General features: G+C 45.1%; 2 protein-coding genes across 7 annotated transcripts; one reads left to right on the plus strand and one right to left on the minus strand.

Moving 5' to 3' along the window:
- The first annotated feature begins 2129 nt into the window (after window positions 1-2129).
- On the plus strand, window positions 2130-11632 carry LOC125525104 (cyclic phosphodiesterase-like). 6 transcript variants are annotated; one of them, XR_007291153.1, is made up of 7 exons: window positions 2130-2521; window positions 2667-2721; window positions 2799-3033; window positions 4837-5837; window positions 8802-8989; window positions 10510-10766; window positions 11033-11632. XR_007291153.1 is itself a non-coding variant. In XM_048690149.1 (4 exons), the coding sequence occupies exons 1-3, from the start codon at window positions 2132-2134 to the stop codon at window positions 3002-3004; spliced, it is 651 nt and encodes a 216-aa protein (XP_048546106.1). In that variant the 5' UTR covers window positions 2130-2131; the 3' UTR covers window positions 3005-3033; window positions 11033-11632. The 6 variants fall into 6 exon arrangements, 2 of the variants coding, with proteins under 2 accessions (XP_048546106.1, XP_048546091.1); XR_007291160.1 differs by lacking the exon at window positions 10510-10766; XR_007291156.1 differs by lacking the exon at window positions 4837-5837 and having other exon boundaries at window positions 8778-8989.
- Window positions 3072-4966, minus strand: LOC125525132 (protein RICE FLOWERING LOCUS T 1-like). The gene is made up of 4 exons (XM_048690157.1): window positions 4772-4966; window positions 4519-4580; window positions 4341-4381; window positions 3072-3782 (listed from the first exon to the last, which is right to left on the minus strand). Exons 1-4 carry the CDS (start codon window positions 4964-4966, stop codon window positions 3538-3540), a joined length of 543 nt encoding a protein of 180 aa, XP_048546114.1. The 3' UTR covers window positions 3072-3537.
- Window positions 11633-18644: the final 7012 nt, after the last annotated feature.

The following is an 18644-nucleotide window of genomic DNA, read 5'->3' on the forward strand; positions in this document are numbered from 1 at the left end:
CTAACTCTCTCATTTAATTAACATCAGATGTCGAACAAAGGGAGTATGAATACAACAACATCTCATGTGTAATCTCAACACAACTTCCTCTTCTAAACACCCATTTCTCTTCCTAAGTTGCCAAATGTGTTGCGTTTTTTTGACAGAAAGGCCGATTTTATTCAACAAATAATGGGAGTGTCATTTACATGTACCAATGATATAAAGTGGAAGGTGTTAGCATCTCATATCACGGAGGATCTAGAAACGAAACTATTTTCACAAGGCAAACAGCTACCGCTGACACCTCTGGGTTACGTAATTGAAAGGTCAGTCTTCCTAAAGTTTTTTGCTAAACTAAAACACCTATCGGTTGTTCCTGCCTCGGCTCCGAGATGATTAGCAAGCATCCAGCATAGCTGCATTGACTTTACTATGATTCTCTCCACAAGTGGCCATACAAGCTTGTTGTTTATTAGTCGCTTCACTAGGTGCGTCGACCTTTGGCTAGATCCAGATCTCAACTATTCTAAGACTCCCTAATTGCATAACATTTGTAAATATTAGGGTGATCAATTTAATGAAGTGGTAGCACCAATTTCGTTGCATCAAGATTGAGATGCTCCATTTAAAAAACCGTTGCTGCATTGAATTCGGATCGCGCGTACTCGTGTGATGGTTGTGTTCTTTTTTGGGCATTGTTGCCATGTTGTCAATGTGTTTTGTCTGGGGTAATTCAAGCAACAGAATGAGAATCGAAGGGGTAAAGAAGTTTAAATCCATCGTATGGCGAGGTGGCGTGGGAATTGATAAGAGATTAGGCATGGTACTTGATTCCCACCTTCTATTAGCAATTTAGCATGGAAGATGGTATGATTTGGGAGGGAATTATTTCAGTGATTACTTCTTAATCGTTCGTCATAACCTGTCATCATTTCTTGGCTAATCCCCCATCGGTTCCACTAATCAAAGAAGAAAATAAACTTATCTACCTAACTCTCTTATTTAACTACTAGTAGCCAAACAAAGGAGTATGGATACATCGGATGTGTAATCTCGATGCAACTTCCTCTTCTAAATACCCATGTCTCTTCCCAATAATTGCAAGTTATTTTTGACAGAAAGGCTGATTTTATTCATCAAAGAACAACAATACAAATACCAATGATATAAAGTAAAGAATATTAGTACTTCATACCGTCGAGGATCTAGAACTAAAAACTATTTTAACACTGCAATCAGTTGCTGCTTTCGCCCCTTGTTTACATAATCGAAAGTCGTATTTCTCAAGCCTTTTGTTAGACCAAAGCACCTAGCGGTGGTTGCGGGCTCCGAGATGATTAACAAGCATCCAAAGTGGCTACATTGACTTTACTTGATTCTCTTCACAAGTGGCTACAAGCTTACAGTTTGTTAATGCCTTGATCTTCGGCTAGATTCATATCTCGACTATTCTAATTCTAAGTAATTTTACGAACATCAATTTTTAGGACATGGTTCCACATCCACCTGTTATGAATAGTAAATTAAAAAACAAAAAGAAAAGAAAATTCTGAATCATTTTTGCAGTATACCTGGTCGACCATCTACTCGAGTATGAAGTTTTACAAAGAAATGACACCCATAGCATTCTAGGACACCCATAGCATTCTGGTCCTTCATGAAATTCCATACTCGAGTAGAATGGTCGACCAAGTTTGATATCTCAAAATTTTAGATTCTTTTTGAATTTTTCTAGTACTTTCTTTGAATTTACTATTCATATGGGTGTGCGTGAAACCATGTTTACACGTGTATTTTCAGTATTTCTTTAGGCTCTGTTTAGGACACATCTAAATGTGACATGATATCTACTAGTATGTTTGTGGTCTATTTCTTTTTGTTTCAGTTTTTTTTGTCCTTATTGTTGTGTTATTTGTAGGAGCTTAGATGTGACATCCTTAAAAAACATCTAGATGAAATTAGACAAACTGTTTTTTTACTTTCTATATAATCGTGTAACATTGGTGATCCTGGTGCGTTCGCGGCTTCCGTCTGCCAGTGGCCCCACCAGCTCCATTTGAAAACTAGGACCCCACAGTCAGTGTCCCGTCTGCCGGTGGAGGATCTAGAACAAATCGCAGCACCGGCTCCATTAATCTACTCTGCGGTGATGATCGCCTCTTCAGCAAAGCATATTCCGCTTCCCACCCCGCATTTCGCCAAGCCCAAGCGCCACCGCCGCTCAGGCCCAGCCCGCATGGACCCCACCGACCAGTCGCCGGAGGAGGTGTACTCCGTGTGGGCCCTCCCGCCGGAGCCCGTCCGCGACCGCCTCCGCGGCCTCATGGCCGGCCTCCGCGCCGCGCACGGCGGCCCGCCCTTCGAGCCGCACGCCACCGTCGTCGGCGCCGTGCGCATGCGCCGCCCCGCCGCAATCCAGGCCCTCCGCGCCGCCGCCGCCGCCGCCGGCGTCGCCCCCTACACCGCCCGCGTCACCGGCGTCGCCCGCGGCGACTTCTTCTACCAGTGCGTCTACCTCCTCCTCGAGCCCACCCCCGAGGTCAGCCCCCTACCTTTAATCCCTCCTCTGTTCCTTCCCCAAACGCGAATCGAGAGGTCGATGCGTTCTGAGAGGTGTGGTTTGCACAACGTTTCGATTATTTGCTCTGCACTTCTGCTTATGCCAAGTTATCTGAATGTTGCAGGTGATCCAGACAAGCGACCACTTCTGCGCCCACTTCGGGTTTCAGAGATCAACCCGTGAGTGTACCTGTATTTTGATCCTGAAACATTGACAAGTTGATGACAATCGATTCATGGTTTTTACACGATTGCAGCATATATGCCACATGTAAGTCTCCTGTATGGGGATCTAACAGACGAAGAGAAGGAAGCAGCAAGGAAGAAAGTAGAGGAAATGGACAGTGAAATTTCTGGACTGCAGTTTGAGATCTCCGAGCTCGCACTTTATCGAACGGATACTGAGGATAAAAGCTTGGAGTCCTGGGAACTGGTGGAGGTATGCCACCTTGGGAAGAAGTGATCGGTTCCTCCCGATGATATGCTTCTGCTGTAAGTTGTGACTGCTCTTGGGGTCTTGTAATATTATGTTTTCACTTTTAAGTGTTTGATGTAATGATGTGAATGTCCAGCACCCCTGTTGCTTTGAATAAGGAATAATGCGAACATTGGACATACCTTGGGGTTTACTTTGCCACTTGTGGGCTCTAAAATATCTTGGGCTTTCTTTCAAAAATACCTTTGATGATTTACAGTGTGTTGATTTATTCAATAGAACTTGTTGAAATGCAAAGCAGGTGCTCAGAACTATAAACTAGTTGAGCTTAACTAATATTGTAAAAGCCTGAGTTTATCTTTTGTATTCCCACAAGAATACTCTCTGTGATCAGATGATTAACAAATGACTGAGATATATCCCATCAAGCTCATCATAGCTGAAGATGCATATAATGCTGCATATTTAGATGATACAGGGTATTCTATATGCTACACATTATTTGTGATGCAACACTATGGTGCAGCATACAATGGTCTTTACTCTGTAGTATCTAATCTCTACTTCCCTTGAGAACTTTCTGGCCTAAACCTTCTTCCACCTGATCCACCTTCCCTTTGACAGTTGAAATATGAGACAGCCACGATATTGAGGTGGTGCTGCCGTGCAAAGTTCCTGCAGCTGAAGTTGTGTCGCACGTCTGGTGCAAAAACTGTACCCCTGCCTAGTTGCTGGAACAGCACAAATACCATCCGATGGATACCAGATCTGGGTTCTGGTCTTTCATAAACTACAAGCTCTTGGCCTGCAAGAGCACCCTAATATTAATTAGTTTAGAGTTTCAAAAGTAATTCAACTTGGTGGAAATATCTAGTTATTTATCTGCAACGTAGTCTACTTTGTTCAGTTCTAGGCAAATAGGTGTCTTCTAATATAATCTTCATGTATAGGGGGTAACCTTTGTTCTGCTGTATATGTTAGTTGGTAGAAAAATATATCATAAAACTCTTCAAAACCAGTATAAGATTGAATGATATTAATTGATCGCATGAATTTTGTGTTTGTACACGTGAAAAATAAATCAAGTATAAATAGTATAGATAGAAAAAGGAAATTCATGAGTATACCACTGTTTAAGAGTTCTTGCTTCTTTAGGCTGTACATACAAATGTCATTTTACCCTGTTTATAGTTATTCTTTGTCATGGTTTAAGATATCTTGGTGTTAACGATGGGCTATATTAGAATTAACTTGTATGGAGTCATTTGAGGGAAAGAACTTAACATGGCCTGATTTCTGCATCCACAAAATTCAGCTAAAACCAAAAATCACATTGAACAAATTGTTATGCATGACATCATACCAAAGCTGGCACCAGTTGTTGCAGGGATGTCTGACACCATCCTACACAGGAGTGGAGATATACCGTAATCAGGGCAAATTAAATAGGAAGCATATATCAAAAGTTTCGGGGCAGAAAACAGATGGGTGGAGGGTTTGGAATCGAATTAGCGAGAAAGAACATGTTGCATTTGATTTACCAGTGCAAGTACTCCCTTAGTGATGGGTGACTTGGGCTTGGGGCGTCTGGATCCACCAATATCTTTTGAAGTCAAAGACAAACTCAAAAAAGTTAACATATGATTCGTTTGAGTTTGCTAGGAGTAAACTAATCATCTATGAGACATTTTCCTTCTATGGACTTCCTTCACAGTTATACTAACAAACCACGTAAAAGAGTGAAATAACCAAAGGATTTGCATATATTGTCCACTACTAGAGTTAGAAGCTTACCAGGGTGTAGAGAACTCTCATGTCACTGCCACTGATATCAACTCGTGGCTTGCTTACAATTGCAGATGGTCTTAGCTCAGCACCTGCCAGGACTAGCCTATTGTTGTAAGCTATCCTGAGTGGAACAGTTGATGTAAATGGATCAAGCACATCTTGTAGAACATGGGCCACAACCAATGGATCCGCTGCCGACATATACTGGAGGACTACCAGTTAACAGCCTTAGCCTTTGTCTATTATTGTGCCTAGCTCTCTACAGACCTGAAACAAATTGTGTCTATGTATGACCTACTTGCACGAACTACTTGTATTGTGCGATGAGGGTTGTCTTATTCACCTTTCAAAAGTTTTGATACTAGCGTCATGTTGTGCGTCACCTGTACGTAATGTCATTGATATTTGTCGATTAGATCCTGTACTTTATGGAGTGGTCGGGCCGTAGATATTTTGACATGCATGCTAAAGCCATCCTATTATTAGCATGGCTGTGGTATACTGGGACGAGCTTGTGAATTGTAAACGATAGTTAGCGCATTCCTTTGGTCACAACCTCTTTGGAGATAATGGGTACCATATTTCTGAACCTAACAATGTAGTGACGCTGAACATGTAGGTGTACTTAACATGCTTAGGTTCTTCATTTCAACTGCATGCTTACTGGTATTAAGTACTTTCCCTTGTATTTTTTTTAGATATCTGCTGACATTGTTTTCTTGTTGGCATGTAATGCATTTGCACAGCATTAAAAGATTTTTTCCCTTCTGAAAACTCATATTCCTTATAGCTTAGGGTCATTATTTTATTCAAAATCAGGGATAACATAAAATGGACTAGTAGGAATGGAAAACATATGCTTGCAACCCACTTAATTGCACTCAGGCCAGGAGCCTGCTCATGTCACTGTTGTTTACAAAGTGAATTTTTTCTACTGTGACCTGCCAAGTTGCAGCAATACTCTATGTTGGAACAGGGCCATCACTCTTCTACTTATTGCCGAAAAAATGAGCTGCATGCATCTTCTTGAAGCCACTGTTATGTTCTGTGCAACTTTTAGCAAAGATCTAAGGTAGTTTGTCTAGACTAGCACTAGCTTAATCATTGCATCTCTTCACTGTGTTGCTGATATTGCTTATTTAAGGTAGTTTGCTTTTGTGTTGGCTTTATTTTTAACCGTGCCTTAAAAATAGTTATCCAGCGCAGTAGGCCATCATGTATTTTAGTATTTCTTTTGCCAGTTTTCTACAATACAATTCTGTTATATTCTTTTTCTAGTGGAACCATTCAGTTTTATTCGATAGGCTCGCCTATCCATACATAAGGATGCAAGTTTGGGCTGATGGCCAACCAACAACCCATCTAGCTATTTGCTATTGTGCACAAAGTAAACTATTGGTTAGGTACCTGCAGAAGTATCAGCTAAGTAGAAGTATACCATTAGTTAGATAAAACAGCCCGTGGGTCCGTTCACTTGCATCCCTACAGGACTATAGCACGATTTCTGAACTACCTGCGGATATTATTTATATGGCATATGGAAAGTTTTGTAGAAACTTTACAAAGTTGACTGCTACGTGTATTCGTTTGATGATAAGGATTCTTTTTACTGCCCTGGGATAGCAAAGTAGAATCCACTTACTGCTCTGCAATAGCAAAATAGAATCCACTTGTTCCTTCTTCACATGGGTGGGGGTGGGGTGGGGGGGGGGGGGGGGGGGGTAAATATGAATATATACCTTGTTTACCTCAGGCTGTCCTCCATATCAGCTAGTGATACCGAAGAGACATCACATTACATGCTAGAAAAACATATAGGGATTCTTTGATTCAAAGGAATTTTATAGGCTCTTTCGGGGATTTTGTTCTGTAGGAAAAAAAATCTACAATTGTTGTTTGATTCGCAGGATTGAAATCCTTAGGAATTTTTTCTTAGGTTTCATTTGCATTCTATTTGTTTTTCCTGTGTTTGCAAACATTCTTTGATCAGAATTCCCATAGTTTTCCTATCCTATAGGATTCAAGAGGACATGCCACTTAAATCATAGGTTTTTTATATTCCTACTTTCTGAGGCCCCACAAGCAGACTGAGATATACCCATTGTACTTGTATATGCCCTTGTGGTTTTAGTGGTTCCCTATATAGGCAAAATATCTGGTTTGATACTCCCATGCTCAAACCAAAGAAGATTTGTGCTCCTTACATATCCTCGGTGACTGAAACATAAAAGGAGAAACACGCATCTCTTTTGTCAAGATAACAATGTTCCCTTCCCAGAAGGCATAAGATTGAATAGGAAAATGTTTTGAATATTCCTTTCATCTTTTTGACAATGTTCACCTTTTAGTGCCAAGCTAGCTGTGTTGCGTTGTACATTTTGCTAGTCCAACTTTGATCCTATACTTGTTTAGCGAATAGAGAAAAATCGGATGGATGTGTGACCATCTCGAAATTACGTAAGTAATATCATTTTTCTTGCTTATGTCGAATTGTGTGTGACCAGACGGATCTGTGTCTGGTGAGGGCGACTACAAGGATTGCAAATTAGGTATATTGTCATATGCGTCTCAATTTTCCATGGAGATCCGGGGGCATTCGATGTGGGTATGGTTGCATGACATGGAAAACAATCCAATCTGACGCTTGGTTTACCAGATGAACCACTTGGGATAGATTTGTTCTCCAAGTTGGAGGCCGTATTGCTAGTACCTGATTGAACTGGTATCAATTGGCGTTCCATTTGGCTCTGTGCTTTCCTGGTGAAAGAGATTCAGAGATTGAACTGTTTTGGTGGCCTTCTGTGCCGTCGTGAAGCGCGCTCTTTAGGTCTTTCATGTAGAAAAACTCCCAGCTTAGGCTTTACTTTGAGTTCTGCACGTAAAGGATGCTGGTACTTTCTGTTGTTCCGTTATCTCAATGATAGTGGAATCCGGCCATCGTGGCCATTTGACAAAAAGAGAAAAAAATGAATGCCCTGTATCAGAATGATCATCAGTTTCTCCCGAACGATGGAGCCTCAAAACTGAAGATGATACTTGCAGCGCACTCTGTTTTCAGATGTATAATATATGTGTTTTTGTTTGACACTCAGCCTTTCCTTTTTTGTGTATCTTTGGCTGGACTAAGCCGGTGATGAAATCCTTTGGGGTCCTTTTTGATTCAAAGGATTTTCATAGGAATTATGAAGGATTAGAATATTTAGGAAATTTCTTTTATGTTGGTCGTTTGATTTGTAGGATTGAACCATACAGAATTTTTTCCTAAATATAATTTTTGTACTGCATTTCATAGAAAGTTAGCGTCCACTCAAAGCTTTTGGAAAGAATACTTTATTTTAGTGTCAGACGATCAAACAAACCAAAATCATAATGGATTCAAACCTGACATAGGAATCCTATGTTTATGTTTTGACATTACTAAGCAAAGAGGCCCTTGATCCGTGAAGTTGGAAGGAACCTGTGTGAAGTGTGATTGGTCATTTTCCTTGTGCATGCCAGCCAGCATGGGACGGTTGCTGGTGGATGCGTGAACTACTTGTATTGCGCGACGGGGGGTGTCTTATTCACCTTTCAAAAGTTTTGATACTAGCCTTATGTCATGTGTCACCTGTATACACGTAACATCCTTCATATTTATCGATTTGGTCCTGAATTTTATGGAATAGTCAGGCTGTAGATATTTTGGCATGCATGTTTAAGCCATCTGATTATTAGCATTGCTGCGGAATACTGAACAAGCTTGTGAACTGTGGGTGATTTTAGCGCATTCCTTTGGTTGCAACCTCTTTGGACATAATCCATATAATTCTGGACCTAACAGTGTAGTGGCACTGAACATCTAGGTGTACTTAACGTGTTTACGCTCTTCATTCCAACTGCACATTTAGTCATACTAAGTGTACCTTTTTTTTCTTGGTACTTTGTTTAGATATCTTCGGATATTGTTTTGTTGTTGGCTTGTAATGCACAACAGATTTTTCCCATCTGAAAACTCATTTTCCTTATATCTTAGGGTCATTATTCCATTCTAATTCAGGGATTACAGAAATGGACTGGTAGGAACAGGAAAACATATGCTTGCAACCCACTTAATTGCACTCAGGGGATAGAGCCTTGTCACGGCAATATTGTTTACAGGGTGAATTGTTTCTGCTGGGTCCTGCCAAGTTGCGGCGATACTCTATATTGGAACAGGGCCACCACTCTTTTGATATCGACAAAAAGGTGCGCTGCATGCAACTTCTTGAAGCCTTTATTATGTTCTGTGCAAGTTTTAGCAAAGATCTAAGGTAGTTTGTCTAGATTAGCTTAATCTTGTTTCCTCTTCACTGTGTTACTGCTATTATTTAACATATTCCAACAATCTTTGCTCTTGTGTTGGTTTGATTTTTAACCTTGCCTTAAAAATAGTTATGCAGCACTGCAGGCCATGCCCAAACTTTAGTGTTTTAGTATTTTCAGCCAGTTTCCTATAAGGATGAAAGTTTGAGCTGATTGGGCCAACTCAACAACCCATTCAGTTATTTGCTACCTGCACAAAGTAAACTATCAGTTGAGTAGAAGTATATCATTAGTCAGATAAAACAGGTCGTGGGCCCGTATGCACAATGCCTAAACTACCTCCGAATATCATTGACATGGCATATGAAAAGTTCCGTAGAAAGTTGACAAAGTTGACTGCTATGTGTATTCATGTGATGATAAGGATTCTATTTACTGCTCTGCGATAGCAAAGTCGAATCCAGTTCGTCCTTCACATGGGGGGGGGGGGGGGGGTAAAATATGCATATATTCCTTCTTTACTTCAGGTTGTCCTTCATATCACCTAGAGATGTGCACAAAAGAGACACCAGATACACTAAGTATCATCTGTAGTACTTAATGATGTCTCTTTCACAGTGATCGTCCCTTGGCTAAGCGGAGGCTATACCCTCCATGCTAGAAAAACGTCTAGGAGACAATCAGGCTAACATAGGACCATTGTGCTTGTACATGTCCTCGTGGCTTTAGTGGTTTCCTATACTGGAAAAATATCTGGTTTGGTCATCTGATGCTCAGACCAAAAGGGCTGTGCTCCTTACATATCCTCGGTGACTGAAGCACAAAAAGGAGAATCATCTCTTTTTGTCAAGATAACAATGTTCCCCAGAAGGCATAAGATTGAATAGGAAAAAAATTGAATATTCTCTTCCATCTTTTTAGTATCTTTATTGAGAGGGCAATATTCAGCTCTCTGTGTGAAGGTAGCTGTGTTAAGTTGTACATTTTGCTAGTCCAACCCTTTACTTGTTTAGTGAGAGGGGGGGGGGGGGGGGGCTATGCATCTACGACCATAGTTATGCCATTTTTTGTACTTAGTCCCTCTGTAAACGTTTTAGGTCACTACTTTAGTGGCCTAAAACGTCTTATATTTGTTTAGAGGGAGTATGTCAGTTGAGAGGGTGGCTGTAAGGTTTGAAAATTAGGTTCCTATATACTATATACTCTAGATCATTGCTATATGCGTGTAATGTTTCATGGAGATTGGGGCATTCGATGTGGGCATCATTACATGCATGCCATGGATGAATCACTTGGGATAGATCTCTTGTGCAACTTGGTGCCCTACTTGATTGCTAGTTCCAGATTGAACTGCCACAAATTTGCTTTCCATTTGGTCCTGTGCCTTTCCTAGTGATACAGATCCAGAGATGGTCTGTTTTGGCACCTTTGTGCGGTCCTGAAATTTAAAGTGTGTTTTGTAGGTCGAGCAGGCGTGCCCTGGAAAGCTCCTCCTCCTAGCTTAGGCTTTACTTCCAGTTTGGCACGTAAAGGATGCTGGTATTTTCTGTTAGTTCGTCATCTCAATGATATAGGTATCCTGCTGTCGCCGTCGTTTGACAAAAAGAGAAGAAAATATGGATGCCCTATATCAGAATGATCATCAGTTTCTCCCGATCGACGGAGGCCTCAAAACTGAAGATGATCCTTCCAGCGCACTCTGTTTTCAGATGTATACTATGTATGTTTTCGTTGGACACTCTGTCTTTCCTCTCTCTCTTTTTTGTGTATCTTTGGCTACATTTCATAGAAAATTATACCCCTACCTTTTTTTTACTGTGAGACGATCAAACAAACCGAAGTCTTGATATATTCAAATGGACATGCCATTGCAACTCAATGTTTATGTTTTGACATTACTGCGGATCAAAGAGGCCCTTGCTTGATCTGTGAAGTTGAAAGGAACCTGTGTGATGTGTGACTGATCATTTTCCTTGTGGATGGCAGCCACAGAAGGGGGTATCGGAGGGGTGCTGGTGCATTATTGGTTGTTCTCCCCTATCCACGCACGTACATGGAAATGGAATAAAGGCGGCGTCAGGGATTCATCTAGTAAGTCCCCGTCCCCTGATTCTTGATGCGGATATGACGACGTTGAGCCGCTGCCACTCGCCGGATGGTCGGCGGAGGGGGCGTGCTGACGGCGACGCCCGGACTTTGACAGCTTTGTCTTCTCCCCTAATTTTCTTTTTATGATCAGTAGAGTAAGTATTTTTTTTATGATCTTTTTTTAGAAGAAGTAATTTTTCTTTGAGAACAGAAGTAATTTTTGTGATCAGTAGAGAGTAACAAAGAACAGTCCAGGAGTGGGTGGGCTGTTGGCGGCCCCCTGTGTGGGCCGTGGCAATGCTAGTAGTGAGTGTCTGGGCTTAGCCCAGCGTAAGCCGCACCGTGGGCCTTGCAGAAAATATTACGCGGGCCATCTTGTTATTTTCGTACTACGTCTCCTAGAAAATGTGGTCCCGTAACGCTGGGACTTAATAGTTCTGTCTGTACCCTAAAATAAAGATTATGCTAAAAAAATGGGAAATGATTGGTTTCTGCCGACGGATCTCATGCGAGGCGTCCGTCACCTCTTTCTTGCGACACGTGTCTTGCATGGGTCCATCTAGTACTATTTCTAGCGGTTTCGTCCGACCATGTGCGCGTGGCGGAAAAAGTTTTTTGCAACATCATCTGTATTGTGAAATTTCTCCCGCAACAACTCATGTTGCAAAAATGTGAAAAAAAATCTGCAACATTACTGGCAGACGTTGCCCGTGTCCGACCGTGCCACCGCACGCTGACAAGTTTCTGCAACAACGACGGAGTTACAAAACCGCAACAACAATGAGGGCGGTGCTGCTGCAACATCATCTTTTATTGCAAAAAAATTCCGCAACAACATCCATGTTGCGGAAGTCCTTTTCACAACATTATCTATGTTGCAAAAAAAAGTGAAGACAAAAAAAATCTGTAACATAATCTTTGTTCAAATGTTTCTGCAACATAAGCTTTGTTGCAAGAGGTTTTGAAACACTTCATTTGTTGCAATGAATTGTGCCAGATCTACGGCTGCAGAGGCGTCCGCCGGCCGACGCGTAGCACGGCCCTAAAAAATTTATGAAAAGGATCAGGATCTATTGTAAAAGTTCATGAAGTGCAAAACACCTACTCCTACTTACATTGTGGTCCTTGGATCACCGAGCTACAACTATTGCCGAAAGAACGAGCCGTCGATGCATCGTTGTTGTCGCTCCCCTACTGGAACCAACCTTACCATGTTGATGACAGCCATGAAGTCTTCGTGCATGTGCAAGGACCAATGCCCTAGAGCAACAGTCCTTGTCGTTAAACCCCTAAATCGATCCAAAGCATCTGATATCAAATCTTGCCATCGATCCAAAGTATCTGATATCAAATCTTGCCATCGCACATGCATGACAAAAAGTCTAACCTCGCCGCCCCAAGGGGACGGTAAGAATCAATATCGGGGCTTCGTCAATTCCGTCCAGACGGACAAATTGGAGGAGGTTTGGAGCTTGCTAGACCAACTCGTAGAAGAAGTGAAGCCATCCTCCAAAGCACCGCACCTACGAGGATTAAAAAAACCTAGCATAAATAGCCGGAGTCGGGGCTGCGAAATTCCCCTCCCTACCACTTGCCGCCGGAGCGGTGGGCATAAGGGAGGCAAATTAACAGGCGCATCGACCAAGCCCAGACGGGATGAGTTTTCCCTAGCCGCCCAAGGGGTGGGGTGGGTGATTATGTTATGACATTTAAACACGATGATGCCCAAGTTTTTTACTCTCATACTAAGCATCAAAATGTCGTTCAATTTCTCTCACATCTCCCCGCAAAAAGGAAGAAAAAGAACCCGCACATCTAGCGCCTCTTGGGTGTCTAGAGATGCAGACGCTCTTAAGTCTGTATATCATTGTCCACCGGTGGTAGTCGTGACAAAAAAAAGGCGCATCTTGCTCGACTAAAATGAGGGGTGGTGCGTCAGTCGACAGAGATTTTGTTATGTTCAGGTTGATGATGATACTACTAGCTGCCCTATCTAATCGATTTCACTACCCCAGCGCGTGAACGTCGACGAGGCCACATCCGACAGTTTCAGGGCGTGGACTTGGACCTAGGAAAATCTCCAATGCTTCAGATTTAGCAAGACAGAAGAACACTTTGGCTTTCGATAAATGAGTTTGCATAATACTAGTACTCCCTCAGTTTCAAATTACTCGTCGTGGTTTTAGTTCCACGACGAGTAATTTGGAACGGAGGGAGTACAAGGACACATCAGACGCTACTACTATCACAGAAGCAACGTGTGCAGTGCGGATCTCAAAGTACCGTCCCTGCCTGCACTCAACGTGTGGACCTGCAGACGGAACGAAGCTTCTTCATCCGAGGCCGCCGACGAACACCGACACTTGTCTATCTAATCCGATCCATAATGTGCCCCACGGGTAGGGCACAGGACAAGGCGCACGCATGATTAACTCCGCTCCCGTACATTGACGCGTAATCCAAGCCCATGATCAGCACCGCGTGCCCAAATCAGTGCGGACCTCTGACCGGAACATGTCGACCAGCTTAATTAGATTGTTAATGGGAAGCTCACAAGTGAGCCACTATTGGCCGGGCCTGGATAGGCAACGGCAGGAGCTGTCTGCTGACAGAGCGTCACACTGTCACTCACCTTCCTTGCAATTTCCTTTGGAGAGGGCGCCAAAAGCTTAGCTTGCACCAGGAAGCTCACACTAGGTTTTAGTAGTTATTTAACCCTTTGCCCGCAGCCAAAAGACTAATCTTAGGCTCTTAGCCAGTGTAGCCCCAGCTGTGGTTGGTCTGTGATCTTATTATTGGACTGTATATAAGGTAATCGAGGTGGTTATGAATTGGATTGCTGGTAGTTTGTACTCTCTCTGTAAAGAAATACACTTCTTCTTCGGTACAACCCCCTAGACACATCAATGATTCAGATCGTCTTATACCCCTTCATGTAAAAACTTAAAAAAGGTAGGATGGTCATTCCCCATCACCCTCCCCCCAGCCCCGCTCCCGCGACGTACCCCTGCGCGAGGCGACGGCTTTTTTTTTACACTCGCGCAAAGACGGCGTATTTTTGTACAGTGGGGCGACGGCTTTTTTTTACACTCGCGCAAGGACGGCGTATTTTTGTACAGTGGGGCGACGTACGTACGCGCCCGTCGGTGGTCAAACAACGTCGGTGGTCAATCCGCGACGCGTCGCCCGCGGAAAACGCGTCGTGGCGCGTGGATAGCGGCCCCGCTGTCCCGTCCCGTCCGTCCCCTCGACTGCCGCAACGCCGCCCTCGACTGCCGTCCACCGCCTGCCGCCCCGTCGTATCCCGTGCGCATCAATGCCGTCGACCCACCCGCCTGTCGCCATTACTGCCCGTCCGCCCGCCGCCCCCGCCGTCTGCCCTATAAAAACCACCCCCGTCCGCCCGTCGCCGCTCACACCATTCCTTCCCCCGACCCGTCGTCACATCCACCTCTGAAAAGCTCGCCGGCGAGATGTCGTTCCACCGCGGCAGCAGCTCCGGCACCGGCGGCGGCGACGGACCGAGCGCAGTTGGCCGTCGAGCCTGAGCACGCCGGAGACAGAGGAGCTGTACCGGTTTGGGCTCCTCGTGCCGCCGGGTTGCCGTCTGCCGCACGACTGGAAGCTCGACAAGGACGGCTACCCGAGGCGCGGGCCCGGCGCCACCGCGGAGGAGAAGCGGACCGGCTGGCCGCAACAACATCGCCGGCCGTCACGCGTTCTGGGACGGCAAAGACTACGCCGCCGTCATTCGCGCGTGCCGGCTCGCGGAGTCCGGCGGCACGGCAGACCTCGTCCCGCGCCCCCGTCCAGAAGACGCGGCCGTCGGGCCCCTCCACCACCTGCGCCGGCGACCGCCGATCCCCCCGCCCCGGTGGAACTGCCGCCGAGCAGTTGGTTCTTCGGGAGGACGGCGATCCCGACGATACGCGGGTTACCTCGTCGCCCTGCGGGCGCGGTGGCTGCAGAGGCGGCGGCGGCTGCGAGGGAGGCCGCCGAGCAGGCGGCAGCGATCTAGGTGACGGCGGCGATTCCGCCGGTGGTCCCGCAAGCGGAGGCGGAGGCGGCAGAGTCGTCGGACGAAGACGACATCGACTGGGAGCGGCTAGCCCAGGTCAGCGACGACGAGGCGGTGGCGGCGGTGACGGCGGTGACGGTGCGGTCATCGATCTGCTGGGTAGCGACGACGAGGAGGAGTAGTTGTTTTTTTTAAATGTTCTAAGTATGAACTATGAATCGTTTATGTTCGGATGAACTCGTTTTGTTTCCGTAGTGTTTAATGGACTATGTAAAATATATCTATGTTCAATCAAGTTTGTTCGAATGTTGTTTTAATTTGTCTTCAAAGTTTGTTCAAAAAATTAGCAAAATATTGAACGCTTATTTTGACAAAAATTTGAAAATTTTCCGACCCATGCATAAAAATGTTCACAATATATTTAAAAAATTTCCATCGAATATACATAGCACAAAATAAGGTATGCAATTATCTAAAAATTGTAGCAAAAAAATCGTGAAAACACATAAAATATAAAAGAAAACTGAATAAAAAGTCAAAAGTGTTTCTAAATGTTTATAAAGTGTTTTAGAAATGTTCAGATGTTGTTAAAATATGTGCATATAGTAAAGCCCGGTGGATGAAAAAATGAAAATTAAGAAATAAAAAATTTAACAAATTAAAAAATAATCAAAAAGGTGAGATATTTTAATTCATTAATTAACATTTTCTGAAATATTTTTAAATTCATTAACATTTATGAATCCGAGAATTTTTAAATTCATTAACATTATCTGAAATAGTTTTAAATTCATTAACATTTATGAATTTTCTGGAAACGCGAGACGTGACAAAATTTTAGGGGTTTTCGGCCCGGAAAATCGTAGAAAATCCATACGGACTTGAAACGCGGCAAATTTTTGCGTGCGTGCCCTGCATGGTCACTGTGGCCCGTGAAAAAAAATGGGCACGTTTGGCGGATGCGAAGCGGAGACGTGCGCCCGAGGGTCCCCTCCGGCCATACCGCAACCACCCCCTTCCACAGCAAGTACCTGAGCGGTTTCACGGAATGCACCCAACTTTTGGCAGCGCGTGTGGGGCCCCACCCGGGCACCCCACGGCCAAAATGAACGAAATCCGACAACAAACGCAAGTTGCGTCACGTCCGGGCAGTATTTTAGGGGTTTTCAACCCGGAAAATCGTAGAAAATCCATACGGACTCGAAACGCGGCAAATTTTTGCGTGCGTGCCCTGCATGGTCACTGTGGCCCGTGAAAAAAAATTGGGCACGTTTGGCGGATGCGAAGCGGAGACGTGCGACCGAGGGTCCCCTCCGGCCATACCGCAACCACCCCCTTCCACAGCAAGTACCTGAGCGGTTTCACGGAATGCACCCAACTTTTGGCAGCGCGTGTGGGGCCCCACCCGGGCACCCCACGGCCAAAATGAACGAAATCCGACAACGAACGCAAGTTGCGTCACGTCCGGACAGTATTTTAGGGGTTTTCGGCCCGGAAAATCGAGAAAATCCATACGGACTTGAAACGCGGCAAATTTTTGCGTGCGTGCCCTGCATGGTCACTGTGGCCCGTGAAAAAAATTTGGGCACATTTGGCGGATGCGAAGCGGAGACGTGCGACCGGGGGTCCCCTCCGGCCATACCGCAACCACCCCCTTCCACAGCAAGTACCTGAGCGGTTTCACGGAATGCACCCAACTTTTGGCAGCGCGTGTGGGGCCCCACCCGGGCACCCCACGGGCAAAATGAACGAAATCCGACAACGAACGCAAGTTGCGTCACGTCCGGGCAGTATTTTAGGGGTTTTCGGCCTGGAGAATCGTAGAAAATCCATACGGACTCGAAACGCGGCAAATTTTTGCGTGCGTGCCCTGGATGGTCACTGTGGCCCGTGAAAAAAAATTGGGCACGTTTGGCGGATGCGAAGCGGAGACGTGCGACCGAGGGTCCCCTCCGGCCATACCGCAACCACCCCCTTCCACAGCAAGTACCTGAGCGGTTTCACGGAATGCACCCAACTTTTGGCAGCGCGTGTGGGGCCCCACCCGGGCACCCCACGGCCAAAATGAACGAAATCCGACAACGAACGCAAGTTGCGTCACGTCCGGGCAGTATTTTAGGGGTTTTCGGCCCAGAAAATCGTAGAAAATCCATACGGACTCGAAACGCGGCAAATTTTTGCGTGCGTGCCCTGCATGGTCACTGTGGCCCGTGAAAAAAACATTGGGCACGTTTGGCGGATGCGAAGCGGAGATGTGCGACCGAGGGTCCCCTCCGGCCATACCGCAACCACCCCCTTCCACAGCAAGTACCTGAGCGGTTTCACGGAATGCACCCAACTTTTGGCAACACATGTGGGGCCCCACCCGGGCACCCCACGGCCAAAATGAACGAAATCCGACAACGAACGCAAGTTGCGTCACGTCCGGGCAGTATTGTAGGGGTTTTGGGCCCGGAAAATCGTAGAAAATTCATACGGACTCGAAACGCGGCAAATTTTTGCGTGCATGCCCTGCATGGTCACTATGGCCCGTGAAAAAAAATTGGGCACAAAACATGTTTGTTTTTCGTGCAAAGTTTATAAAAAATACACTAAATGACAAAATTATACAAATAAATAAATACATATTCAATATTGTAGACTGGCCGTCGCCCACTTAATAATCGCCGCGGGCCCGACACAGCAAAATATCTACCCAATATCTGCACGAGCCGTCGGTATCCGAGGGAATATTCCCGACAAACGCGCACGTCGCCCAATCACGTCGCCCAATCACGTCGCGCATGCCCTTTTTGCGTCGTACGTGCCGACGACGTGCCCGATCTGATCCCCGTCGCCCACCGCCCACACTGTCGTTCCCCGCCCGATAGTGTCGCGCCGCCATCAGCCCGCACTAGTCGACGTCACCACCCGCCGTCAGTGCCGGTCGTCAACGCCGTTGTCACCCAGCAATAGTCGATGTCAGCACCCTCCGTCAGCGCTGGTCGTCAGCGGCCGACGTCACCACTCGCCGTCAGCGCCGGTTGTGAACACGCCGTCAGACGCCGCCGTCAGCCGCTGTGATCGCCGTCGCCTGCTGTAGTCGCCGTCGGGCAGGTATATATTTTAAAATTTTCAACATTATATAACACATTAGCTGCGTGCAACGTCACATAGATATTTTTATATGCAGTATGGACATTGATGGTGTGATTGCATGTTTTATAGAAAAATGGGTTACTCTTGTTAATAAATTAACATCAAGTCAGCGATTTACGTTTTACGAAACAGAGATGGAGGGCATGTTACGAATACCTTCGGTCAAGATGCGTAATAATTTGCTTGCGCTTATGATTCAAGGTTATAATCCTAGTAGTAAAAAATTCATGGTGCAAGAGGCAGCCGGAAAAAAGGGTTGATTTCATTGAGGCCTGATGATGTGTTTGCTATATTTGGTTTGAAGAATGAAGGAGTTGATGTTTCTAGTTTTTTGAGTATGGACCAAGGCAAAGC

Source organism: Triticum urartu, chromosome 1, assembly GCF_003073215.2.
Source record: "Triticum urartu cultivar G1812 chromosome 1, Tu2.1, whole genome shotgun sequence".
NCBI classification, from domain to species: domain Eukaryota; kingdom Viridiplantae; phylum Streptophyta; class Magnoliopsida; order Poales; family Poaceae; genus Triticum; species Triticum urartu.